The 27,576-nt window shown below is 37.3% G+C and overlaps 4 protein-coding genes across 8 annotated transcripts; 3 read left to right on the top strand and 1 right to left on the bottom strand.

Annotated features, from left to right (window-relative positions):
* On the top strand, positions 1-1,804 carry LOC145224665 (F-box only protein 15-like). The gene has a single exon (XM_080091210.1). It carries the CDS (start codon positions 1-3, stop codon positions 1,351-1,353), a length of 1,353 nt encoding a protein of 450 aa, XP_079947336.1. The 3' UTR covers positions 1,354-1,804.
* Positions 1,805-2,437: 633 nt separating this feature from the next.
* On the top strand, positions 2,438-4,240 carry LOC145222322 (cell adhesion molecule 3-like). The gene is made up of 4 exons (XM_080088418.1): positions 2,438-2,483; positions 3,041-3,242; positions 3,380-3,608; positions 4,001-4,240. The coding sequence occupies exons 1-4, from the start codon at positions 2,438-2,440 to the stop codon at positions 4,238-4,240; spliced, it is 717 nt and encodes a 238-aa protein (XP_079944544.1).
* A 1,917-nt stretch (positions 4,241-6,157) lies between these two features.
* Positions 6,158-16,053, top strand: LOC145225429 (uncharacterized). 5 transcript variants are annotated; one of them, XM_080092115.1, is made up of 13 exons: positions 6,158-6,251; positions 7,083-7,284; positions 9,984-10,212; positions 10,629-10,860; positions 11,374-11,465; positions 11,830-12,134; positions 12,761-12,916; positions 13,442-13,592; positions 13,937-13,957; positions 14,481-14,621; positions 15,026-15,081; positions 15,365-15,412; positions 15,474-16,053. In XM_080092115.1, exons 1-13 carry the CDS (start codon positions 6,203-6,205, stop codon positions 15,778-15,780), a joined length of 1,989 nt encoding a protein of 662 aa, XP_079948241.1. In that variant the 5' UTR covers positions 6,158-6,202; the 3' UTR covers positions 15,781-16,053. The 5 variants fall into 5 exon arrangements, with proteins under 5 accessions (XP_079948241.1, XP_079948242.1, XP_079948244.1 ...); XM_080092116.1 differs by lacking the exon at positions 13,937-13,957; XM_080092118.1 differs by lacking the exon at positions 14,481-14,621.
* Positions 16,054-16,061: 8 nt separating this feature from the next.
* Positions 16,062-27,410, bottom strand: LOC145225428 (uncharacterized). Its single transcript, XM_080092114.1, has 16 exons — positions 25,328-27,410; positions 23,073-23,226; positions 22,931-23,016; positions 22,624-22,849; positions 21,486-21,719; positions 19,148-19,288; positions 18,962-19,085; positions 18,632-18,797; positions 18,183-18,311; positions 18,018-18,119; positions 17,838-17,963; positions 17,626-17,782; positions 17,416-17,549; positions 16,965-17,112; positions 16,745-16,893; positions 16,062-16,284 (listed from the first exon to the last, which is right to left on the bottom strand). The coding sequence occupies exons 1-16, from the start codon at positions 25,386-25,388 to the stop codon at positions 16,211-16,213; spliced, it is 2,211 nt and encodes a 736-aa protein (XP_079948240.1). The 5' UTR covers positions 25,389-27,410; the 3' UTR covers positions 16,062-16,210.
* Positions 27,411-27,576: the final 166 nt, after the last annotated feature.

Below are 27,576 nucleotides of genomic sequence, written 5' to 3'. Positions count from 1 at the left end.
ATGAGCTCCTCACGAAAAGCTGCTCTGTCAACAAAAGTAAAATACAATTTAAAACAATTACAACAGCAAAAACTTTCACTACAAAAACGTTTTATACAAGCAACAGTTGATTTGCCTGATGAAATGTGGAAAGAGGTTATTGGATACCTTGATTTCCAAAGTATGTTGACTTTTCCATGTGTCTGCAAGAAATGGAGGTGCTTAGTTGATAATGAAACTCTTTGGCAAAGAGTATTTCTAAAGCACGCTGCTATTTCACCATTTACTTTTCGAATTCCAGTTTCCGTGGCTGGGGAAGCGAAAGGCACGAGTTTCTGGAAATCAAAATGCTTGAAATATTTTATTGGTCAAAGAAACAAATACTATAAGTCTAAAGTAAAGAAAAATATTTACACAGGAACAACCAACAATATGGAACAGTTGTTAAAAAACATTGGTGCAAAATTTCAACTGTGCATTGAGGATATTGCAGGGAGAAAACATTGTCTAAAATTGTCGTATAAAAAGGTTTTTAAATCTAGTACTCTGCTTCAGTGGAACAGCTTAAATCTTTTTCCAGATTGGAGGGAAATTAAAGCTGTAAAAGTTTTCGGTCTAGTCCCTGTGCTCTACCAAGCTTACAACAAACCATTGAAAAGTTCACCGTTGCAGAAAAGTTTGTTGACCTCGATCGTTATACCTAAAGGTCTCCAAACATGCTGCAGTGATGAAAAACTTTCGCTAATCAGAGTGACATCATTTTTATGTGTTGCTTTGTGGAAAGGCTCGACAGATGTAGCTTTTGTTATGGCATCTTTACACCATCATAATCTCATTGACAAATTGCTTTATGGATCAGAAGAAAGAATGTACTCCATTGAACACCGTCCAATACTAGATGATATTGACCACAAATATGGATTACACAGTTACGACTGCCATTTACACCTACATTCATCCAGTGAGACAATATGGGAAGAAAAATTTACTTGTATGGGCTGCGAAATAATAGATAAACTCGTTCAACTTAATGTCACCAGATTTTCTCCTTTTTGTGATTCTGTGCCAAGTTTATCATGGAAGACTGACTTGTTTCATGGCAGTTTAAACAGAGTTGCACTACTTGATGTAACTGTGATTGATTGCAACAAAGTAATTATGTGGAGTAACAGTGGAATAGTGATCGGAGAAAGCTCACAGCAAACTGAAGTTGACTTTGACAACTTTACTGAAGAGTTTTTATTTACCTTAACTGATCAGTTTGGTTCGGTGGAAATGAAATACAAGTTAACTGACGGAAATTACATCATTACAGCTGTTAAAGTTGGAATTTGGGTAAAACATTTGAATTGCTGGTTTGCTACTAATTACTGACATTTAAATAAGCAGGCAGTGTTCTTTGTTTTAATTAGTGCAATGCATAGTATGTATTTTTCTGTCATACTTGAGATGAAACTAGTGGTGGGATTCAGCCGGTTCTACAGAACCGTCTAACAAAATTTTATGAGATCAGCGAATTGTAACAGAGCCGGCTAAGAAATATGAGTTTTGTGATAAAACCGGCTGACAATTTGAATCCCACCACTGGATGAAACCCTATTTGACTTTCAAAAGTTGTTTCTACCAGCATTTTTACGCTTAATTTATTTGTTGAGTTTGCAGTGAAATATTGATTTATTACAATGGTAAAGCTTTGAATAAATTTTAATGATTGTAAACCATTTGAGTGCTGCTAACAACTGCAAGGCTCTAAAACTTTATGTGATAAAGATTATTAAAGTTTCCTTTGTTATGTAAAGAATAAATTAACTAGTGTTGGTGGTTTCATGTTTAACAAAATATGCAAGAAAACAGATCGAAAAAGTTAAACTGTGTGACAATGAATGTTGTTTGCACAATAAATAAAGATGTGAACAAACACAGCTATCTATGTGTCACAGGGCCAAATGACATAACTTGTTTTTCAGTTTCACTTCACTGACAGTTAGAGGAAAGGGTACAGAGGATACTGATATAACTCTTCAGTTGACTTGCTTGGTGCCTATTGGTTGTGAACTACTGACATAAAACAGACAAAGACAATTGTTGATTTGAATTATCTTCATAGGGGTGAAGTCAATGTACCTGCTTAGTACAGACATTGGGCGAGCTTAAAATGGACATTAATGCAACTTTAAACTAAATGTGAAAAACATAGAGATGATTTTTAGGGAGCATAGTAGCTACAAGCAGTATCTTTACAATGACAAACATGGCATTACATACAGGCAAAGTTTAAACAGTTTTTTTTTTTCTTCTAACATTTAAATCATGAACATCTAAGGTTCATGAAATTATTCATTACTGTATCTCAAACATGTTTTGTAAAAAACAGTGTTTTTTTTTGTTTTTTTTAAAAACCAGCTGTACAGGGAAATTATACCTGTGTTTCATTTATATTTTGCAACCACACTCAGCAATGATTTACAAACTTATTTTGTGCAGTTTGCATATTTTGCATGCAGGTATGTACAATTGATTTATGCAGAAAACAAATACAGCTTGTATTCAAGTGATCTCAATGCCAAAAAAGTTCAGTAATCAAGTCACATCACTCCTTGTTACATCTTAACATAAATTAGTTTGAATAAACTGCTGCCAGGCATATTGTATCAACAACTTTTTAGCTCTTCCAGCAGTTTTTATTTTAATATGCCGACGTTTCGATGTCCCATACGGGACGCCTTAATCAGGGTAATAACATAAATTGAAAACACAAATTTGTCATAAGGCAAAAACAAAAGCAACTTTTGCACCATTGAGCTAGGTGTTATCATTCGACCATTGATGAGCACTGTGATTTTTTACCACCGCTTATTTACATATATATTTCCTATCGCAGCCAGTTGTTTTGCAACTGCCTTGTACTGTTGGTCATCGAATTTGAATATATACCTACAGTTGCTGTGCAAGTCTTGCCTCAAACAGATATATGAACTAATAAAATAACTAAACATATTAGATATTATGTCAAGACCAAATTTAATACATACAAAATAAGAGAAATAATTTTACTATTCAGTAAATGGGAGAAGAGGTCAGTCATATCTGCCAGTTCAGGATATTGTTTCTGGAGATGAAGTTTCTTTTCCGTGTATTACTCCTGGTGACGACGACTACATAAAATGGAAATTTCAAGCCAATGGATCGGACATTGTGATTGATGCCGGTCTGGTATACCCTGGTGGAATCGTCACCGTGTTTTCTCAATTTGATCTACCACCGTAAGTAGAGCAGAACTACTTACAATAACTTTACCCATGTAAGTTTTTTACATCTAAATGCAACTAAAACAAAATTATGACATCTTTACTTATCTTCTTGAAAATGTTGGATTTCATGTAAAATCTTATTTTCACAGTGGCCGGTCAACGCTCATCAACGGAGTGTTCACTATCACTGATGTTCAACTGAAAGATGAAGGAGATTATTGGTGCGAAATTTCAACTGTTAGTGCCCCAAGTGTGCTAAGCGACAAACACCCCCTGCATGTGTGGATTACACCACAAGAGCCTGTCGTTACAGGGTTACATGTTAACGGCTCCATACTTGAACATACTGAGAGCCCGGTTGCAAGATGCTCAAGCAAGGTAAAGAGTAAACTAATTTTTTCATTCTGCTCATGTACGGTATTTGGTAATAGATACAGTTGAAATATGTACAGGGTGCTTATGTAAAAAGAGTTTTAAGATTAAGTGTGATCAAAATGTTATGTACATCTATGTTGATGATGCTTTGTTGGAATAGACCGATTACTGGCACTAATATTCTGCATATTCTCGATTATTATCATTATTGGCGACTGGAAAACAACACATTTGTAATCGATGTTGATGACACTTTGTTGGTTATCTAAAAATTTCTTCCTAGATTGAGCTTGTCAGGTTGTTTGGGTGTAATGCTTGTTAATCTGCAAAGCACAATAGTGGATGCTTATTAGTAGATTTCAGTAAATGTTGCAAGTGTTTATATTTGTTTCCAGGCTGGAAAACCACATTCAGATATCAGGTGGATGAATGGAACGACTGGAGTTGGAATTGGACAACCGGTTGTGGAAAAAAACTCAATCAGTGATCAACTGTGGGATATTTCACTCGATCTTGTGCTGGAAAATCCATCTCAATTTGGTGATCAACATGAATTTCAGTGTGTTATTTCCCACCCTGCTTATAAAGGGGTGGACAAAGTCATAACATTTTCAGTTGACGTACTTGCCACATAATAACAGATGCATGAAGCAAGGAGTTATTTTAATGGAAACAAACATAATTTATCTAATAGGCTACTTAGAATATTTAAGTGTATAGGATTGTGATTTTTCCTAATTTAAGTGATACAATCTACTGATCAAGCTTTTTTGTAAAAAAAATTCTTCTGTTGTCAATATTACACAAAAATATATAATTTTTCCAACACTATTGTTTGACACAAAATGCGGTCCCAAAACGTTTTTTTTTTCGGAACTATAGTTGTTTGTTCGCGCGAAGTCTCCTTGCTGTTGCACTTTGTCACGTATTTGTTGATCCACGGTTAATAATTAACCACTCGCTTCTTCCTTAGTGCTTCCACTGTTTGCAAATCACCGCTCACCGTACCCCTTGTACCTTGTTATCTTTTAATTTTTGTCGGTTGATGGAGCAAGCTTGCGCCAAAATGTTTAAATAAATCAAGACGATTTAGTGTCTTTGTGGAAGGTAGATGATTTACAACAAAAAGACCAATTGGCTTGAAAAAAAAGCCGCCATCTATTACAAAACATACAAAACCGCACACAGAACCCAAAACGTAACAGTTAAACACAATCACTAGAAACTGAAAACACTAGCTCTTCTACCCAATGTGTGATGAAAGAAACTAATAATGAACATGCAAATATGAGTAAGTGCCAATACGTTACCTGCAGGAAGTCGAACCGGAACAAAACCCGAACCCGCGAACCGGTTTGAGCGGTTATTTTCATTAAAGCCGAACCGAACCCGAACCGCTAATTACGATTTTCTGAAAACCCGAACCGGAGTTGAACCCGAAATTTGGTTTGGCGTTGGACCCGAACCGGAACTGAACCAGTAAAAAATGCAGTCTGTTTTATATTTTGCGATTTTTTTTCAAAATAGCGCACTTAAGAATACGCGAGATAGCACTTATAGGGCGTATCAAAAATAACAGTGCACGGTCAAAATTCTTTTGGAGTTAAAAACCGCAAACCGGTTCGGACCGATAATTTGTCCGAACCGGAACAAAACCCGAACCCGAAAATACACATTTTTAAAAACCAGAACCGAACCCTTAAAAACAAAACGAAGTGAACCCGAACCGAACCTGAACCCGTATGACAAGCGGTTCGACTCCCTGGTTACATGAACCGTATATGAGCCATAACACGTAGCAAAGCCTAGGCTACTCATGGGGTACCTTTGATATTTCTTCGAAAACGAACGGGATAGTGAACAAAAACGATTGTTTTATTAATGAATGAACGACGCGGTGACCACAGAGACTTCGCTGACAAAATTTCGTTAAACACTTGCCTATTTTGTGTAAACAATGTGGTTAAATTGTGTTGTAGCCTTAAACGCGGAATGGGCGGTACAGGATTAGAATCGAAAACCTTTGGCTAACCAATAACCATCTTGACGACTATTTACAAATATTTTATTCGCAATAAAATAGTTTAGAAATGTTTTTTCAAGTCGACCAGATTAATATCGACCTAAAAACTTTCCTGGGCGAATGTGAGTCCTTTTGTTATGAAAGACATAGAAATCTTACAACAGATAAAAAAAGAAACGGCGTTCCTGTATGACGTCACAACTAAGGGCGGCCATTATCGAACTAAGATCGCGACGTGAAGGATTTAAAGGATCGAGTGGGCGACTGACGTTTATTTAGACGGGAGTGGAAACTAGAATGGTCTTGAAACGATCAGTATGTTAAGGTTTTAAAGCAAGTTGAAAGATATTAAATAAGATTTAGTTTGTCAGCAGCTTTTTGCTTGGGATTGTTCTTTTTGCTGCTAAAGTTTGTTTTCAAAAAGTTTTTACAAGTAGGGTTAAAAACAGCCAAATATTGTTGTAAAGAAATTTAAAATTTAACAATTTAATCTGAAATGTAGTGCCTAACTTCAAACAAATATCTAATTTTATTGTTGTTACGTTTCAGATAATTTAGTTTTTTAGGAATTTTTATGATGATTTGGAGTCTTATTTTGTGTTGTTTTGCCATTTTTTATACAGGTATGTTAAAACTGTATCATTATGTACTAAGTATAAGCATGCAAACTAAATTAAAACAACGGTTCACATTTAAAATACATTATTATTACCACTGATGTCCATTAGAAACAAAATTATTGGTTGGCAACTCACTGTAAATAAACCTTCATGAAGATTTTAAATAGCAATAATGAAACCTAAAGTCCCAGGCAGATTCAACACAATAAGAACCCATTAAAAACACCTGTCAATTCATCTACTCGATAATGTGTTTTATCAAGTACTTGAAAGTTAAAACAGCTTTTCAGTCAGCATTAGGCAAATATGAATTTAGGCAAATAAAAGTTAAAACAGCTTTTCAGTCAGCATTAGGCAAATATGAATTTAGGCAAATGAAAGTTTAAACAGCTGTTTAGTCAGCAATCAAGGAAGCAATACAAAGCCCAATGTTTCCTGTGCAACAGTTTCTCATATTTTCTTACTTCGTATCTTTTAACTAACAGCGAACAAGTTCAAAACAAAATAAACTATAGTCTTATCAATTTAAGTGTTTTGCCTTTAAATGTGAATAAGTTTTTTGCTTTTAAAATGTGTTTTTAAAATACCATGTCTAGTTCAAGTAAACCTGAAAGTTGTTCAAAAATTGGTTTAAATTGGTTTAAATCTGTTTTTACCTGAAATATTTACTACCACAATCAGTTTTTTGCAACTTTTGTGTAATGTTGACCCACAAATTTGAAGACTATGGTTGCTGTGTATATTTTACTTAAAACATAAACATTAAAAGATTTACTTGTAATGTCAAGACTAAATTTAATAAATATAAAACAACAGAAATATTTTGCTATTCAGTAAATGGGGGAAGAGTTCAATCATATGAACCAGTTCGGAATATTGTTTCTGGAGAACCCGTCTCTTTTCCGTGTGCTACTCCCGGTCACGGTGACTACTTAAGATGGAAATTTCAAGCCAATGGATCGGACATTGTGATTGATGCTTGTCAGATATACCCTGGAGGAATCCCTAGTGTGTTTTCACAATTTGATCTGCCACCGTAAGTAGAGCTGAATTTGTTACAATAATTGTACCCATGTAAGCAGTGGTGGGATTCAAATTTTTGTCAGCACATGACAAAAGTCATATTTTTCAGCCGGTTCTGTTACTTAAAGTCCATTGACAGCAACCAGTAATGCTAACCGGTTCGCTGTTCTCACATAAGAGACGGTTCTATAGAACCGGTGCGAACTGGCTGAATCCCACCACTGCATGTAAGTAAGTAAGTTATTAGCATGTAAATCCTACTTAACATTACTTTATCTTCTTGGTTTGTTGTAATTACAAGTTTCTTTGACTCTTAATAGCAGAAACCATGGTCAAACATTTCCAATAAATGATATACCTTTTGTCTGTAGATTAATACTTTAATACTCAAGTGAAAACATATCCAAGTTTTATGATTTTAGGTGAAATGGATGTGTATTGCTTACCAAATTTGTTTCCACCAAAAAGGTGACATTGTATTTTGTTTCACTGTAGTTGCCAAACAGAGTTAGTGCAAATATAGTTTGTTTATTCTTTCCCATGAAGCAAACAGTCATCAAACTCACAGAGCTGTTTGTTTTAGAGACAGACTTGCATCATTAGCATCTTGTCCCATGTTAAGTTGTTTATGTTTCCCACCTACTTAACTCTTGTACCAACAAATCACAACAGACAACTTACACCTTGTTAATGAACTTGTCTTTTGTTTCAGCATTCTTATGCTTGGTAGCAAACAAAAGTAACATGCATAATACAGTTTAGAAGAAGTTTAGTTTGTTCAGTAAGCGATTCAAGCTTTTCACTAAAAGTTTTTGCAATATTTCAAGCATGTAGTAAGGTATTGTGCCTAAAAAATCTCCCAATTCACATGTCAACTGAGCTTTATAGTTGTGGTATAAGCCTTTGGTATCTTTATTTTCACTGAAAGAAAATATACAAGTGTTGCTACGTAGGCATTTTATTATGCAAAACGTTACATACTTGTGCACGTATAGCTGTGTATTTTTGTTTATGGCACCTTGACAAAACAAGCCTAGTAACACTTTATGGTAATGTGGCACAAAAAACAGGACACATTGGGTAAACATTTAAAATGTTGATATTGTGCAATTGGGTCATCTAAGTATAGTTGCGGTCCACTCGACTATACACGACACAGCGAAGCACAGGCAAGGCCCGTAAAACCGTCTCCCGTCGTTTTTATTTCCACACCCACCCATTGTGAGTGGGCGGGATGCTTTGTTCTCTCTCTATGACGTCACAGGCTTTTATGACGAGTGAATAGTGAGTGGAACGAATCGCGTTGTTACGTCCAACATCGTTCTGTAACATTTTGTTCCAGATAAGATTCGTTTCTACCCCATGCAAACCGAACCCAAGTGAAATGTAAACACAACTGTGACGCGCTTACGTCGTGTCACGTGACATTCACCTGTTACAGGCGCTCGGCATTTTCTCCTTACGTTAACTTGCCCAAATAAGGAGTTGGTCGTAGTCATTATGTACAATGTCGAGTTTATTCAAACGTTCACATGATTTTCACGCTCCAACAAACTAGTGACATCACATTGGATAAAATTCACGACTTGATAATTAATTTTGCCTGGGGCTTTGCGCTTCATTGGTCGCCTAAATTTCCGCTCGATTGATCCCATTAGACGTAATCGTCTGTGATTGGTTGGATTTATGACGGCTAATACTTCAGCTTTTCCTGTTGTGAACAAGATATGTAATCTCCTTCGAATGAACCCGTTTTTTTGTCAACTTTTGTTCTGTTGTTATTTTAGTCAGTTTATCTGTTAACATACTGTGTAATAAGATTGTACAAGTCCTTATGTACTAAACTATGTCATTCTTTCGTTAATAACGTGTTTTAAATTCTCCGGCCCTTTAATTACTAGTTACACCAAGTTGTGCAGATTACAAACAAAACCTGCAATCTTGCCAGCGTGCTAGACGTTGCTATGACGTAATTGCGTCGTACATAGTATGGGAATTTCTATCAGTGCTACTATGTTCAACGTAATACGTTTTTGACGTTTTGTATCTGTTACAACGTTTAACAAGACGGTCATCACACGTGTACGCAAATAGTTTCACGGTCAATGCTTATACTGTAATACTTGCTTTAACAACGGCTTGAAATTCGTTTTACAGAATACACATTGTTTAGTGGGGGTTGTGGATGGATTTACTGGTGTTAAATCTTGTAGTGTTGTTTACATTTGTGTACATTGGCACTAAAGGTCACATTGGCACTAAAGGTCATGACAGACAGTTGGCATGCAGTTGCCACTGACACCTGCTTACTAATGTTCACTTTCCATTTCCCACTGTGATATACAGCAGCTGCTTGGTTTGACATTTCTCTCTCTGTGGGAACCTGCTTTGTGTCTTGGCTTATCTTCTTACAAGGATTGACCTACTATCTTGTATCCATTCAACCCCTTTCCCTTATCTGACATCGTTAAGCTTGTCTTAATATTGTGGGATTATTATGGAAAAGCTTATTTGTTGAAACTAAGTAATTGCAAACATCTAGAAGGGTGAAGCTTAATGCAGTTGTATTTTTTGCACTTACAGCTTGTTGTATTCCTTTTGGTTAAAATTATTGCCTTGTTTTCAAATAACTCAATTAATTTTTTTAGTTTTTACTTTCAAATAGTTTTTTTTATTTTGTGGCAAATGGCAATCTAAATCTTATTTTCACAGTGGCCGGTCCACAATCATTAATGGAATATTCACAATCACTGACGTTCAGCTAAAAGATGAAGGAGATTATTGGTGTGAAATTTCAACTGTTAGCGACCCGAGTGTGCTAAGCAACAAATACCCCCTGCATGTGTGGATTACGCCGCAAGAGCCAGTTGTGACAGGTTTACATGTTAACGGCTCCATACTGGAACATACTGAAAGTCCGGTAGCAAGATGCTCCAGCAAGGTACGTTAAAGAGTAAACTAATCTTTCTATTTTACTCATGTACTGTATTTGATAATAAATACATCACAGTACGCCAGGCCCATTAAAGGCGTCATACCGAATCAGCCGGTCACCAAGCACCACAATTGATAATAAATACTTGAAATATGTACAGGCAGTGGTAGGATTCAGCCGGTTCGTACCGGTTCTATAGAGTGGTCTCACGAAATTTTATGAGATCAGTGAACCGGTTAGCATTACTGGTTACTGTCAATGGACTTTTTGTAACAGAACCAGTGGAAAAATATGACTTTTGTGATAGAACCGGCTGACAAAAAATTGAATCCCACCACTAAATACATGTGTTGTAACTGCAAAGCACCATAATAGACGCTTATATTTCGGTAAATGTTGCAAGTATTTATGTTTGTTTCAAGGCCGGAAAACCACATTCAGATATCAGGTGGATGAATGGAACGACTGTAGTTGGAATTGGACAACCAGTTGTGGAAAAAAACTCGTTCAGTGACCAACTGTGGGACATATCTCTTGATCTTGTGCTGGAAAATCCAACGAGATTTGATCATCAGCGGCCATTTGAGTGTGTCATCACTCACCCTGCATACAAAGGGGTGGATAAAGTGTTGAATTATTCAGTCAATGTGTTATGTAAGTAAAGCCTATAAATTGGTAAATTTGTATATATACATAATGTTTTGACACAAGATTGAGGTGCACATTAAAAACATAATACGCATTTCCCATCAACTGCTCAATTCTTGTGAATGTAAAAGTGGTTGAAAGCGAAAGCAGTGTTTTTGTGCTTTTGATTTGGTATACATAAGGATAATGTTTGTTTTGCGTTACAATAAGGTGCACACGAAAAACATTTAAATCTGTCTTCATAATGAGAAATGGGAAATTTATTTTCAGGTGAAAATTAGTTGACAATCTTATAAAAAACAAATATATTTTGCTATAAAATATCTTCAAGGCATATAAAGGGCAATAAAAAGGGATTAAAATTAAAAAAATGAATTGTTGCAAGAATGGTAATATAACAAGGAATGGTAAAATAATTTACCAGTCTATATAATGACTTGGTTTTCCTTTTGAAAGCAGATCTTATGGCTTGCTGTAACAGTTGTTGTCTATTTTAATTGAAATCAATGTATTTGTCAGATCATCCTGTGAACATTCGTATGTGGGCAAATGTCACAAGCTTCTACGTATTCTGTGAAGCTGAAGGTTTTCCTGACCCTAAATATTCATGGGTAAGTGTTACCAACATATTTCAAGTCAAAACTTGTCTTTATGTTTGTAAGTCATAAAATAATTTCAACATAACTATCTACAACACAAGTTTATAAATTTTATTTCGCTCAATTTTTGAGATGTTCCTTGTTGCATTGTGAAGCTCTGGTTATTGTCACAGAATAAAGTGTTTCCGAATGATTTAGTTTCACAACTTTGCCCTTATGGTGTGTAAAAAAATAACTTAATCTTAATGTAAAAGAATTATAGGCTCATTAAAGGCTTTTTACTGAAACAAGTCAGTCTCCAAAGCCCCAATAGGACCCAGTATGAATGTTCATTCATCTTTGCTGATCAATGTAAAATAATGCTTTGAATTTTCAGATCCTCCCACAGAACGTTGGCGGGTTTGGAGGACCGACATTATTTATGCCGAACCTATTTGAACTCCCTGGTGGAGAATTCTTCGAATGTACGGCAGATAACGGGATACCCGAAGCTGCTACAGTCCGCATGTTAGTTGATGAGTTACGATATCCTGATGGGAAGCCAGGTTTACTCGGACTTGAGTGGTATATTTGGGTGGCAATCGGGGGAGGCGTTCTACTTCTTATCATAATAATCATTATTGTCATATGTTGCTACAAACGAAGTACATCGAAACCACAACCGAAAGGAGCTAAGAAAGGGTAAGTTAGGAGCACTATAAACTGACTTAAAGAGTAATTTAATCAAAAACATAACTTCCAGAGTACTTTTGTATGTGTAATACATTATGCAGATGTTTCAACAATCACTGGTTTAACCTGCACTGATGATGACAACAGTGGTTGTTGAAATGTCTGTATTCTTTATACACACGTTATCAAGGGTAATTTATTTTGATAAAAAGTTTTTCCAAGACTTTTTAATCAACTTAAATTCTATGTATGTTGCAACAATGTGTTACAATTCTTATGTTTTGATTTTTTCGGCTGTTTTATGACCAAGTCAAACAGATAATAAGAATAGGGAAAAATCTTTTGTTTTTAAAACACCACGCTGCTACAGAGGCTGATTCCTGTAGTCTGTTATGATATTTGCACTTAGAAAATAAAGTGTTCTTGTTTGTGGAGTAGACCTCCAGTTGGGCAGCTTCTGCTCTAAGCCTATGAATAAAACAGCAGACTGCATAAAAATGCACAGAATATTGTTTAATAATTGAAAACAGCTGAGCACATTTTTTCAACATTTCTTACTTTACCAAAAGTATTACATAAATGTTTCCCTAAATCCTGACAGTATAAACTATATATTTCCTTTATCCATGTTTCAGTTTGACAGCAAAGTACAGCAAACCGCATGTTGATGCTTCCGGCTACCGACAATCCCAACCGAGCTTGTTGGAGTTTGACCACATGAGGACGCCAGATGGTCGTGAATCATCGCTGCCACCTAGTGAGATGGGTCATCAAAAAGCAAACATGGCGAGGTAAATCACAATCACTTGTGCAACAGCTCAAAAAAAGGGGAAATAAAAGTTTGATCTGCTTGAAATGAAGAAACAAACACATATTGAATGCCAAGACAAGCATAACTATAGAGTTGCTTTTACCTAGGGTCCGAAAATCGCCTACAGATTTTCAAATGGAGCTGCAGTTAGCAGCTTTAACCTATTTAAGCTATAACCACTCTACAAATTATATTTTTCCTCCAAAAGTGCAAAAGTGCCTTTATGATTTATTTGTATGTGCTGGCTATGGAAAAAGACCAAAGCAGAACAAAACTTTGTCATAATGTTTAAAGTTGATTGCCTGTCTGCAGACTTTTTACTTCAAATTATTTCTGTCATCGTTCCTTCAAATCGGTGTTCTTGAAAGGCAGCTGGCCTTGTACTCATATGAATTTTTAATCCTGTTCTTTTTACTGACTCAAAATGCAATTCAATATCAGCAAAGAGATGTATTGTAACCTAAAAACAACTGAAACAATAAAATAGGATTGTAAACATTTGCAGAGCGTATTCTCTTGAACACTTGGTGGATGAAAAATATGGAAATGGAGGACGACCAGCTGTAGCGATCGTTCCGTCGAACCGACTTTCTCGTGGTGATATGTATGACGACACAAGCCTCAACCGAAGAGCATCACGCGAGGAACTTGACAAGGTTGGTTTAAACCAGTGGTTCTCAACCTTTTTTTATTGTTGGGGCCAAATGGTAGTTTTTTAAGTGTGTAAGGAGCCGCAAAAAATGAAACCTTGAGAACACCATGAAATATTATTACCTTAAAAGCTAAAATAGCAATCTTTGGTGGTTTTCTGAGGTTTGGTGCGAACCGCAAAATAAGTTGTTGGGAGCCGCTATGACCCTGAGAGATGGGTTTGAGAATCACTGGTTTAGGTATTGCCTCTTTTCTGTTACATAGCTACGGTGATCAAATGAATGTGTTTGACTGGTTTGACACAAAAATAGAAAAGACAAACACAAAATGTTGTTGGTTGTATTTGTAGCGTTACTATGGCAGACAGGCGGTGAGATTTGGCATGTAAATGTTGTTTATGTGAATTATGTTTGTATTACTGGTGGAGGCGTTGCATGACAATGTTGTTTCAAATTTGATCATAATTAACCGACGGTGGTCTCTGTTGGCAAATGGGGCACATTTTAGCATATGTTATGTTTTCCAAATGCAGCAGTCTCAAAGTAAACATTATGCATTTGGACATTATGCATACTAACCTTATTATGTGGTTTGCCAACAATCTGTTTGGATTTTTTGTTAAGACGATTAATTAAAATCTATTTCTTCAAATAGTCAGAAAAAACATGTAAATATCTGAATAATTTCATCATATGTGTACCAAAATTTGCTTGTTTATTGTAAGTGCACATACCTTTTGCAAAACCAGGTTTCATACATAGCACAAACTGGCATAAAATCTTTATGTTTACAATGCTAACAAACAAAATGTTCTTGCCGCATTGTCATGTAACAAGCACCATAATTTTGTTGTCACCTAATCAATTGTTACAAGACAATAAATCATGTGACAGGCTGCCGATCACATTGAAGTTCTCACGAAAAGTTGGGATCATCTTGCTCAATCACGGGAGCATTTGAACCGATCACGTGAAGAGCTTCATGTGGATCTCCCACCTCGATATCAATCACACGATGATCTGAGAGGATCAAGAGTGCGTGAAAATAATTTTTGCCAATTAATATCCAATGCTTTAACAAATGCTAGCATGTAATTAACAAATACAAACATTTAATGGTGAAAATAACGGCCCAAATAGATGTAAAAAGTGACATGCTTTATTTTCCAAATGTGTATAAACGGGTGTAACTGATGTGACCCCTCATATGATGGTATGAGCATTTGCCGAAACGCTTGAATAATAAAGCATGTCGCTTTTTACGTCTATATGGGCCGTTATTTTCATCATTAAACTTGTGAACAGATCCGTATATAGTGTTCCAAATGCTAACATGTAATTTGCATTTATGGTTCAAATACTGTGTTCTGCCGCTGCTTGACTAAACAGCTTAGTATGTTTGTCTTGTATTTCATTGTTAAACTTATTATTTTCCCCAGGAGCGTTTGGTAGAGGACAACTACCCATATATGGATGATACTATGGACAGGAACAGGTGAAAATAATGTTGTGTCATTTTTTTAGATGTGCTTATAATTTGGCTAATCAACATGTAGATGCGTGTCAAGTTTATAGAGCTCTTCTGGCAAATGTATTTTTATTCAGACGTTTCGACCTCCTATATGCAGGTCGCCTTCATCAGGGTTACCCGTCGGAATAAAAATGCATTGCTCTATAAACTTGATATTATGCCTGGCAGCAATATCTTATATACATGTAGATGTGTGTGTAATTATGCATGACAACCATTAATCACGTGTGTTTTTATAACCAATCAGAAACGATTATCGCGATTCCAATCAGATGAACCATCACGATCAGTACAAGTATGAGATTGTAGCGTAACCTCATTCGTTCCTCAACGAACTTAAATTATTTATCTCCCAGCTACGACCAACAAGACGGTTACTATGACGATCGCGGCGCCACTAGTGGCCATTATGACGACCGTGGATATGGCGCCTCCAGCGGACAGTACGACGATCGTAAATACAGTAGCGGCGGTGGATACAACGATCAGTATGGCGCCTCCAGTGGCCGGGGATACGACGACAGCACGTATCGCCAGGACGACCGGCAGTACCAGCAGCAACAATACAACCAGCAGCAACGACCCAGTTACGGTGACTCGGAATTTGACGACGACCAACCTGACGACTACAACCGCGGCTACCAGCCCGCAAGCATGATATGACGTCATCACCAGTGACGTCACACGTGTGTCGCACGTCAGTCAGGCAGTGAGAGATGTTGAAGAACCGGAGCGGAGTAGTTTGAGGCTTCGAGCGAGCGGCTGCATTCCTTCTTATATAAATGATGTTTTTTAATTCTGTGTGCTTTTTTACATCGTGTCATATTTTTGTAAATAGTCCGTAGTTTTGTGTACGCGTTAATTTTCATCAATTACATTTTGTCCGCGTCTTGCAAGTTGGTCAGGTGACAAATATAATTGTGACGTCATAACCAACATTCGGATTTCGCGGTCGTTATGTTTATTACGTCACAGCGGAAGCAAAGTACATCGGTGCAAAGAAAGTGAAAGTGAAATCAAGAAATTAACAAAATATTACGACAAAAAGCGAAGTGACAAAGAAATTGGGAACATCGTGATTGTTGCGTCACAATCATGTGAATGTGCAGGCGATTGTTGAAGTCGGGATGCAAAGACCGTCGCACGGAGAGCACGGGTTTTCTGGAACTGGAGATAAAATAAATATTAATGTCAAAGCGGATCATGTGTGCTACCCAAGCTTGTCTATTGTAACCCAGTGTGTGTGCAGACATAACTGCCGTAGCATTAACATGCGACGTTTGGCCAGAGTTGTAAACGGGCCTGAAATTCGAACCCGAATCGTTGTTGATAAGCCCATTTAGGCCCGAAAGTTTGATTGGCAGGTCTACATATTAAAACTTTAGAAAAGGCCAAGACAACAAACACAGTAGACAATTGGCCTTAAACAACGCGTTTAAGGACTTTTTGACATCAACACTAAAGCTACTAGGCTAGTAAATTTCATTCAAAAAATAGTAACACAGAGTGCAAAGTCAGGCCCGTTTTTTTTTTCGAAGAAACCTAAGCCCGAACCCGACTTACAACTCTGGGCCAACAGAACATTAAAAGAAAGACCTGATAAAAAGAGTACTTAAACTGTTCTTACCTTCGGTACTTTCCCGGTGCAATCCCAGTGAAGTTACGTCATATAATTCGGATCCAATATTTTCGATGGAAGCATTCAAGAGACTGTACTTGCTTATTACGTTGCTACCACTGCGCACGAAGTATACATCATCGTTGTAAACCTTTATGCTGAAACAATGCGACGATGACGTCAGTATGTAGCATAGTTACGTCACAGTGCAGTTTCAGATGATACTTACTCGACGATGTAGTTGTTGTGAGCTGCGGATTTTCGTAAAGCTTCCTCGCTTAAATCGTATTCCTGAGTGATTGCGTCATTACCTGATGACGTCAGGGGCAGTTCGATCAGCTGTTCGAGCTCGGCGTCCATGATGAATAAACTTTGTCCTGTAAATAAGATATGTTTTCATATCCACGTTTTTAGTTACCCAGGACACTACCGGGGACGAATCCCGATCAAGGTTTTTTTAGTCTGTATGTGGGTCAGGCGCGCCGGACCATTTGGCCAAGTTCCTGCTCAGGGTTTAATTTTATGTCTTTTTTTTTTTTTTTTTTTTTTTTTTTTTTTTTTTTCTTCACGGGGTTCGAACCCAGGAACCTCCCGGGGACGAATCCCGATCAGGTTTTTTATGTCTGTATATGGGTCAGGCGCGTGAAATATTTTCTTTATGTCGTGAAATATTTTCTCACTTTGTTGTGCAACAGCGACCGCTTGTGGCCACATTAAATAGTCGAGGACAAGCGATTTATTTGAACCGTCCATATTTGACCTCCAAACTTGACCTTCACCGATGGATGACCTTGAGTCGCACCAGAACAGAAATCTAACAAATGCATAAAAATTGAGTTACAAGAAATTTGTAATGTTTTTAGGGTTTACAGAATAAAATCAACAATCACCTGTTCACAACGTCAACAGCAAGCATTGTGACGTCAGACAAGCTGTCGTATTCGAGAATTGTTACTTTGTGAGTTGGATTTGCGACGTAAATGTCTTTCTCTGTTTCGTCATAATAGTAAATATTTCCACTGATTGTGTCGACATCAAGTCGAGAAGCTGTAAAAGTTCATTGTTACGTGATGATGACGTATGTATGTTTGTGACGAAATACCTGTTACATTGTTGACAACAATCGTGATGTTTTTTCCATTACTTTTGTAAATTCCGCTTCTCTCGCTCCAAGCAACTTCACCCTGTCGCATGGGATTTGTTGCCAGAGAAACGATTTCATCTTCCACTAAATATTTAATACGTCAGGCAAAAAGATTTTTACAAATTTATAAATTTCTACCTTCAGTGAACAAAGTTATGTCCGTTTGTGACGTCACACTGATGCTGAAAATGCTCTGGCGCCCACTATCGACGGCGAAAAGTCGAGGTCCAGACGGAAAATCTGATACGAACGGCAAAAGTTAAAATTAGGGCATCTATCCATAAAAACAACAACACGTTTTACCTCTCAAACACTGGGTGTCGCCCTTCTTCACGAACCCGAGTGAACACAGGCACATCCTCGTTGTGTTGATTTGCGGGAGACATATATGATCACAAGGTGGCGATGATGAGCAGGAGCCGATGTTTTCATCTGTGGATAAAATTTGAAGTCTTTCAGTTTGTGTTAAATTGACACGATCCCACGTTGTTATTCGGCTTAATGGCAGTGGTGGGATTCAGCCGGCTCGCACCGGTTCTACAGAAGTGTGTCACGAAATTTTATGAGATCAGCGAACCGGTTAGCACTACTGGTCACTGTCAATGGACGTTTTGTGATAGCACCAGCTGAAAAATATGACTTTTGTGATAGAACCGACTGACAAATAATTTGAATCCCACCACTGGTTAAAGGGGAAATTTAAACAAGCACAACTCGCGTGTACATCAACCGTTGTGTAGATTTTAATTTACCTGATTGTGCTCGGACAAATTCAGGTAGAACCGCAATCCCACGTGGCTCGCCGTCTATCGCGTATTTCAATGTCTTCGTGAACTTCTTGCTAATGAGATATAACGAGTAGGTGAGCTCCCCCTTGTGGTCAAACTCGGGCGATTCGTCGGCGACGTAAACGTATTCCTGCATTGAAACATACGGATTCGAATCCAACCGGAAACATACGGATTCGAATCCACCCGAAACATACGGATTCGAATCCAACCGAAAACATACGGATTCGAATCCTACCGGAAACATACGGATTCGAATCCAACAGGAATTCAGGATATTACACGGTTTCTTACCAAATGCGAGGCGATTCCGCAAAATTTTGAACCGGGTCGGTAAAAGTGTTGAATTCTGTTTCCTCCGTTTAAGTCTGTGCTTAAAACCACCGATCCGTAACCCCAAAAGTCACTCAAGTACAACCTGTATTACGTAACAATCACATATTGTTTGTTTGTCACATTTAAACTCTCAATTGTTATTACCGGTTGTCATGGTAATCAACAGTGACGCTTGTGACGTCAAAGATAAGCGGAAATTTCAACAAAACCTGAAGATTTTTTCCGGAAGTTTCCATTCTCATAAGTTTCGACGCGAGCGGTTTGTAAATCGAAAAGAACACATACCTGGAAACAACAGAACACAGCTCAATTGTGACGTCACAATCTGATCATTATATGCTTAACCCTTTAACTGCTGAATTCTTTTTGACAAAAATTATGGTTTAGACATGCTCTTGCTCTTTGAGGTTTTATGCAAAATCGATAGAAGATAGGCAAAAACTTTCACTGGGAAAGTTGTTGGGTATAAAATTTTCTACAATTTAAAGAAAATTTTTTTTCAATGACGTCATCACTTACGAAATGACGTCATTTCAATTCTATTTTTTCATAAAATTGCAGTTTATTTATGTTTTTTGTTACAATTATTAGTTCCAAGTTGTTTTACAAACAATTCCTTATAAAAATATTGATGTGTGTTTTTTCGATGACGTCATTAATTAGCCCATGACGTCATAATGAACAATTTTAGTTACTTGTTTTACTGTAGTAAAGGACAAAATTAATGTTTTTGAGGGTAGAAAACTTGTTTTTAATAATAATTATTGGCAATCTTTCCAATTTACTGACTTATTCTAATGTTTACCAAATACCTGTACACATAATGCTTTCACAAGTGTTTGTACATGGGATGTTTATTATGTATCATTACACCACAACATGTAAAATTTTGAAACACAGTTCACAGAAGTTAGCAGAAAAACCACAATTCCAAGCATTCCAAAGGAACTTTGCCCTGATTCTTCTGTATTTGTTGTCCATTTATGAGGCCAAATCCTCCCATCATTTGACAATTATAAATACAGTTGATGACCAAATACAATCAAAATATAGGTCAGCAACCATAAACTTCCCGAGTCAAATCGCTTCTACAACAGTTGTTTTCGAGATAAATAACTGCTGTCACCACTAATAGTAAAGCTAAACTGACTGATACAGCACTATATTCAAGCAAACCAAGGCAAATTTACTGCTCAAAACTACCCACTTCCAAGCCCAATTCAGCTGCACACATATCAAATTGTAAACAAAGATCGCCGCAACACGCACGCAAAGCCCTGAAATCAACTTCAAACAGCTGTCTGTGAATCAACCAAGCGTAAAATAACAAAAAACGGCTCAAAAACAAAAATTAGGAAAAAACATGTTTTTTTCCAAATTTTTACTTTCTCCTTACTGTAATTAATTTTTTTCAAATACTGACATATCATTTTTTTCGAATAAATTGAATCCAAGATGCATAAGCTTTCAAACGCACCCCAGTTGGAAAAAATATTCGCACTGATATGATTTTTATTGTTGTTTACAACGAGGCATGTTTCGGGGCGCATTTATGCGCCCCCCGCAGTTAAAGGGTTAATGGCAAATAAAAAGTTGCAGGAGCAAATTTATCGTAGAACGTCTTCAGATTTTTTTTTAATAAGGAACTGAAGACGCGAAATATATATCCCCCATATTTATTGATTGATTGATTGTGTTAAAAAAATATTTAACACGTTCAGTTATTTAATCTCATAAACAGTGATTGTCGATGGCCATGCTGTCTGCTGGAACTTGGAGACAGAGTTGTAAGTCAGGCCGCGGGCTTTCAGGCTCAGGTTTCTTAAAAAAATAACGACCTTCTTTAATTCGAGTGTGACTTTAAATTCTGTGTCCGTTGTTTTTTTCAGATGTAGCCGGTTGCTGGTCTTCACCTAATATCCAACAGCCCTAAAACTCCGCTTTTTAATGATATTCTGTACCGTAGTAGGCTTTATGGAGAGGCATGTCAATCAAACTTTCGAGCCCGAACGAACTTCTCACGAAACAAAACGATTCGGGTTCGGGCCTGATTTCGGGCTTTTACTGTCGGGTTCGGGCCGTGTTTGGGATGCAATTCCAGGCCCGTTTACCACTCTGATTGGAGGGTCTGATACTGTTCAGTATAATCTTTTTTCACGGGATTCGAACTTCGAAACCAGCACACTCCCGGGGACGAATCCCGATGAAGGTATTTTATGACTGTATATGGGACAGGCGCGCCTATATATGGGTTATATGCAGTGGTGGGATTCAAATTTTCAAATTCAAAAAGTCATATTTTTCAGCCGGTTCTGTTATAAAAAGTCCGTTGACAGTAACCAGTAATGCTAACCGGTTCGCTGATCTCATAAAATTTCGTGAGACGGTTCTATAGAACCGGTGCGAACCGGCTGAATCCCACCACTGGTTAATTGGGTTAAGTATATATATATATTTTTTTCACGGGGATCGCACTCAGTACCTCTTTAGGGGATGCACTGCGACACCACATGGCAGGTCGGGATCACTGTTGTACAAAATTCCGTGATATTTCAGTTCCTCGTCTCCGACCAAAACCGCCTTCAACCTCGCGTCGCTCCAATATACGTTCCCGCTCATCCAGTCAAACGCGATAGCCTTGATATTTGCTGCCACCCCGTGGAGGTGTTCTGACCTTGACGACGTTTCAAGGTCAAGTTTGCCGATGTAATTCCTCCTGTATTGAATAGTTGTAGTAGTAAACAAGTCTTTGACTCAACTATATTTTAAGTCGCTTGAGTGAGACTTTACGCCAGTGATTCTCAAACTGTGTGCCGTGAGGGATTTTCAAGTGTGCTGCAAAATAATCCCTATTTTAAAGTGCAAACATTCCCTGGCGTTATAGGAGTTCATGACGAAATACTGGTGTGCATGGCGATGTTTCAAAACTCATATTATTGTTATTGGTAATAAAACGCAACTTTACGACAACGATTGAGCATTTGAAACAACATTTTTGGTTTCAAGTTGCTTGGCTTATACCAACATTGTTGCAAGCAATCCCTAAGATATGAAAGACTTGAAATGGAAATGGAGTTCCAGACGGAAATGAACGAGACCAACCAACGGTATTTTGAAGTCATTGGCCTTTTGGTTGGGAAATAAACGCGTTTTTCAGCAACCTTTTATCAATTAAAATTGCTTCTTCGTCTAAACATGTTGGCAGACAAAATTGGGACATTTTGTTCAACGTTAAAAAGGTTATACCAGGAATCGCCATTGGCAAAATTGCCTTAGATGTGAATTTGCATAGTTTATTGATAGAGACGATATATATTCATGTGGTGAAGACGATGGTAATAAATTCGCTGATTTTTTGTGAACCACGATGTTTGTGTGCTGGCAGCTGCCTGTGGTAATGGCTGGGCAATTAATTATCGCGATAAGCTGGCGAGCTACACATAGGCTAGCACCGATTTTATCTCCGTCATCAGTGAAACAAGCATGGCTGCACGGCAGACGAAACACGAAACTGTAAAGGTTACCGTCGCAAGAAAAGTTCACATAAATTCAAAATCACGTTTCAAATCATGATAATCTCGATAAAACCCACGTGTTCGAGACATGACGTGTCATTTTACCTGTGATCGACGTAATATAGAAGTTGCTTCGACAAACTTCCAGTAATGGACGTGAATTCAGACGATTTCGCGTAATCCGCGGTCTCATCGGATTTCACTAAAACCGAGAGGTTAAAGTGTCCACTAGATGTCATAGCGGGGTTGATGAGTTCCGGATCAGCGTGTGTTGCGAGTATGTGAGCGTATCTGTCGTGCAAGTCGCTCCAAACGAGAAGAGACTCATCATCTGCAAACAAGAATCGCCACAAAGCTTTTACAGCTGTTGTTTGTTACGTCATCACTGAAACGTTACAATCACGTGACTTACGGCACTTTGCAACGTCACAATAGTCCCACTTTGTTTCCGGATCTGACGTATAACACCACAGTCCTCTGATGTCATTGTCCGGGTTCCTAAACCATAAAAGAGTCATTGTGACGTCATAACACAGTACAGTGACGCAACAGACCTGCAGTAGCTGTGATGTCCTCCATCTCTTGGTATATAGTTAGGGTGATGAGGAAACTGAACATCCCACCTCTGACATGGAATCCCGTTCCTCGTAACGTTCATCGATCCCTGATACCAGCTGCTCGGACCGCGAACACATTCTATATCGTCTGCTGCAAGAATAAAAAACGAACATCAGGACAATAACAATCGAACATCAGAACAATTGAAAAAAAAACATTAGAACAATTGAAACTTCGGCTGCCGCGAATTGCCGCGATTTCGACCATCAATTACGTAACAAACACACCTGGCGCTCTGCTGTCACGGATTAAGGTGTTGCTGCGCGTTTACATCCCGCGGTTTCGCGCGAACGTGTGATTGTGACGTAACACTCTACATCGAGGTGCTTGTTTTCGCGGGGAGAGTCAAGTGCGGTTAGCATGGCAACAGGTAGCGCCCCGGTTGCGAACTCGTTGAACGTGATGTGATTGGCCGATTGCGATCACGTGTTTCTCGGAAATAACACATTGTGCGGTGTATTGTGACGTCATAGTGGCGGCATTGTGCGACAACAAAGATGTTTTTTTTGGTTCTGTTGATTTCTGTCAACAACATTTTATCGCTGTTTGTTTTCGACGATCTTGTATAACTTTGTCTTTTATCTGCAGGAAGCTTTTTAATCATATCAGGAAATCTACACCTGCGCGGGGACGAGTTTGATAACGTGAGGAGATATCAACATTACACGAACATCACGAAATTTGATTTTGTTAGTCATTTTATCTGCGAATAATTTACTGGCGGATTCCAGCGCAAGGCAACGGTTGCCAACCTTTCTTGTGCCGTGGCCCCTTGATCACATTTTCCAAGTTGCGGTGACCCCAAGAATAAAATTAGTAGGCTTTGAAATAAAATTTACTGTATTTTTTCTCAACAATAATGTGGTCCATGAGGCAAATTGTCAGGCGACCCCACTTAGGGCCGCGACCCACATGTTGGAAACCACTGGCTTTGAATTAACCAGTTAAGGTTGAATTAACCAGCTCTGTGCAACGAGCCGCTGCAACGGTGTTTTCAGAAACTGGGTTTTACATGTTTTGGAACGCAACAAAGCTTGTTCGAACGCCGCCACTTTGCTGTGGAGTTTTGGCATGTAATTTAAGCGATAACTGATCTTAATGTCGCCTCAGGAAGGCATTAAATACCACGCCCATATAACGTTGACCACAATGAGTCGGTGTTAATTCCTTGTAGTGGATTAACTTGCCTTCCCGTCTGCTTCAGCTCAACGCGACGAATTTTAATGCTCGCTTTTGTGGTTAGTACTTAAACCGAGCCGGTGGAATGTCGCAGGTTAATCGATTATCTTGAGAGACGTAATATAACCGTGCCTGCAGAAGGCTTAATATAGCGGCGTATTTATGTAGAAGAACAGCACACCTACAAGCTGAGCTATATATATATATTTTGCACCATGATACAACGTGTTCTTTGCATGAACTGCGTAGTAAATCCACAAACACGTTGATTCGGTTTCTCAATGACATTTAGAGGTCGTTCATAGCTGCATAAGTTCCACTTGTGCGAAATTAAAATATATTCAGCGCATGTGGCAAAGTGAAATTAAAATTGTTAAATGCCACTGTAAATATAAAGTGTCTTGTCTAAATATCATATTTGCAAAATGCGTTCAGGACTTTCCAAGTTAATAATACCCTCGTATTTTTCTGTAAGAACATTTTAGGGCTATTTTTCTTTACTTTACGCATGTTGTCATCAAATGACTTCAATTAAAAAGGTTTTCGTAGTTTTCAATCAGTCAATCGTTTGTGTTAACGAACAACTTTTCGAAACCTTGTTGCGAATAGCAGTTTGTTTAAACCACGGAAATTTCGCCGTAGGTCAAACAACATCATTCGGCTTGCAGTAGATCTTTTTTTGCATTAAAAACCAACCACATAAACACACTTCATTAGGATTTTATATTTAAAAAAGACCACATACATTTACTGAGGTTGAGTAGAAAAAAATACCTTTGTTTTCTTCAAAAATATCCTCACGTTTTGTTCTCAAACGAGTTTAAAACTTAAGTTAAGATTGTAGAGCATATGTACTGAACCTTTTGTTTATTCGGTTTGCCAATTGGATATTTTAAATATAATTTAACCCTTTAGGTTTTGAATCAAACTAAAACCTGCGTTAATGCGAGGCCACTACCCTCAGCGCCTAAATGCCTTCGCTTATTTGTCTACCTTAATTTCAAAAACATACCGTTTTCCGCAGAAACGTACAGAAGCAGCGAAAGAACTAGAGTAGCGATGATGTACTTCATTCTTCTTTTCCTTGGTCGAGTTTGAAATGCCGATTGTTAATTTGCATGCGCGATTTATAGAAACGAACGTTTTTCGCTCAAAATCTCGTGCGGTTGCCACAGGCTATCCTCACTCTGCATAACCAAGACAACCAACTAGAACGTGTTTAATTTACAATTCAGATGCTTATCGCATTTTCCACCCTTCGAGAAAATCAACCTCATTTCCCCTTATCAGTTTATAGTTTATGAAAACGTTATCTGCGATGTGAGGTGCAAAACAAGCAGCTATATATATAACTTAACTTTTATTGCATAACTTGATATTTTTGGCTTAACTTATGAACACGTTCCGTCTCACATTTAATAAATAGTGTTTTGGTATCAAAGCTATGTATTGTTTTTTTGCTTTTGAATTGTTATTTGCTTAATGAGCAATTACAAGAAAAAGTCAGACAGTACAAATTGTTTTTCCTTGTACCAGTGGTGACAATAACTGTATGTAATTGTTTAATATTTATATGAGCTAAATCAATATGGTAGTGGCACATTTGATGTGATCTTACAAATAAACAAGTGAACAAAATAAGTTTTAGGCTGGGAATTATCACATAATTACAAAACTTAATATGTAAACCCGATTTTATACACCAGTTTACAAAAAAACATGGTAAAACATTTGATTTGTTTCACCAAAAACAAATAGATAGGGCCAGATTGTAAAAATAGCCAATTGTGACTCCAGCTGCACGCTTTTGTTTTAACCCCTATTATACATGTTCACCCGTAAGTCACCTATCTTATTTCTATACTTTGGTGCTGAAACAGATAAAATACATTGATTTGTTGATTGTTTCTAGCAAATCTACCTCAATCAACATATCAAAGTTTATCTTTCCTAAAAAAAAAACAATGCTGCAATGGTATTCAACTTTAAGCATTCAGCCACTTTACATGAACTTTATTTTTTTGTGGGAAGCAAATCAAAGATAAAGATAGAAACATTGATTATTTCATGGTCCAATCCTCCATGGGGAGACTGTCGGTTTCTTGGGAAAAAGTTTGACTTTGTAACGCACAAGGTTCACTTGATCCACATCATTCTTGTATTTTAGATAATAAAGCATCAAAATTCCGGGTGGGACAATCCAAAACGCTCCTTTTTCTTTTACTAGATCCATGAATGTTGTGTTATGTTTGATTCCAAAATTTTCCTCTATTTCTTTCTTTGAAATTGTCTGGGCTCGGCCCTCACCAATCCGAAACAGCCTTCGAAACAATCGCATTGCCCCTTAGTTTTGCCCCTATGTTCTGCGCAGAAATTACTGTTTTGTTTATCATACATTCATAAAAAAGTATCTTGGTCATTTAGATTACACACAATGGCAGTTAAGTATGCCAACAAAACATAAACATGGGGAAAACTGTCATTGCTTAAAAATGTGCCATGATTGTTTATTCAAAAAGCTGTACAACATTTTCGGCATTTCTCCCTTATATTTCACCATGGCATCTAAAAGCTAAATACACAAATAAGTTTCTCAACCTACACCACATTTAGTTCTTGACTGTGTTTATAAGTTTTAGTTTACTCTCATGTAAACTATCTCACAAATCTACCTAGCATTGATCCTCTTCAATATGCCAGTGTTTAGATTGGGTTGATATTTTAGATAATATTATAATTTAGATTATATACAGATTATAACATGTACAACTGGACTATTTTGCTGTCCAAATTACGGTATTGCATTCCATTGTATATTTTCTTTGCAAACTACCATGTCTCATTATTTGATTTTTTTAAGTTTTGGTATCTTTCAGCTGTTTGGCAATAGCTTTAAGAATAAAATTTGAGATAAAAATACAGGATACAACGTTCAGCAAATTAAAGGCCGAAGCTAATACACTTTCAGTCTAATATTTGCGATTTTAGTAATTATACAACCATATTTGCATTACAGCTAACGAAAATTTGCAAAACTTATGCAAACAGAGCAATAAATGCAAACTAATGTTAACAATTTAGGGACAATGTCAGTAACACCCTGATTGCTAAATATAACAATTTCTGAAATAAAAGGAGTCGACAGGAGTACACTTTTTATCAACTAAATTATTTTGCGTAAAAAAGTAACAAATGTAGTTGCAAATATTATTGTATCCGCGTAGTATCATTTAATACTGGTCTAAAGATTATAATTTTAAA

Source organism: Phallusia mammillata, chromosome 4 (genome assembly GCF_965637545.1).
Source record: "Phallusia mammillata chromosome 4, kaPhaMamm4.hap1.1, whole genome shotgun sequence".
Classification (NCBI taxonomy): Eukaryota; Metazoa; Chordata; class Ascidiacea; order Phlebobranchia; family Ascidiidae; genus Phallusia; species Phallusia mammillata.
Note: the sequence above shows the minus strand (reverse complement) of the source record. Positions and strands in the feature narration are given on the sequence as shown.

What these genes read in the sequence shown, in the direction of transcription:
- LOC145224665 (XM_080091210.1), top strand. Translation starts at nt 1, where the DNA reads ATGAGCTCCTCACGAAAAGCTGCTCTGTCAACAAAAGTAAAATACAAT.
- LOC145222322 (XM_080088418.1), top strand. Translation starts at nt 2,438, where the DNA reads ATGATTTACAAACTTATTTTGTGCAGTTTGCATATTTTGCATGCAG. An exon ending in TTTGCATATTTTGCATGCAG is followed by an intron (nt 2,484 to 3,040) that starts GTATGTACAATT and finishes TTTACTATTCAG; the next exon opens with TAAATGGGAGAAGAGGTCAG. An exon ending in TTGCAAGATGCTCAAGCAAG is followed by an intron (nt 3,609 to 4,000) that starts GTAAAGAGTAAA and finishes ATTTGTTTCCAG; the next exon opens with GCTGGAAAACCACATTCAGA.
- LOC145225429 (XM_080092115.1), top strand. Translation starts at nt 6,203, where the DNA reads ATGATGATTTGGAGTCTTATTTTGTGTTGTTTTGCCATTTTTTATACA. An exon ending in TAGCAAGATGCTCCAGCAAG is followed by an intron (nt 10,213 to 10,628) that starts GTACGTTAAAGA and finishes GTTTGTTTCAAG; the next exon opens with GCCGGAAAACCACATTCAGA. An exon ending in TTATTCAGTCAATGTGTTAT is followed by an intron (nt 10,861 to 11,373) that starts GTAAGTAAAGCC and finishes TGTATTTGTCAG; the next exon opens with ATCATCCTGTGAACATTCGT.
- LOC145225428 (XM_080092114.1), bottom strand. Translation starts at nt 25,388, where the DNA reads ATGAAGTACATCATCGCTACTCTAGTTCTTTCGCTGCTTCTGTACGTT. An exon ending in GTACGTTTCTGCGGAAAACG is followed by an intron (nt 23,227 to 25,327) that starts GTATGTTTTTGA and finishes TTATTCTTGCAG; the next exon opens with CAGACGATATAGAATGTGTT. An exon ending in GGACATCACAGCTACTGCAG is followed by an intron (nt 23,017 to 23,072) that starts GTCTGTTGCGTC and finishes TTTATGGTTTAG; the next exon opens with GAACCCGGACAATGACATCA.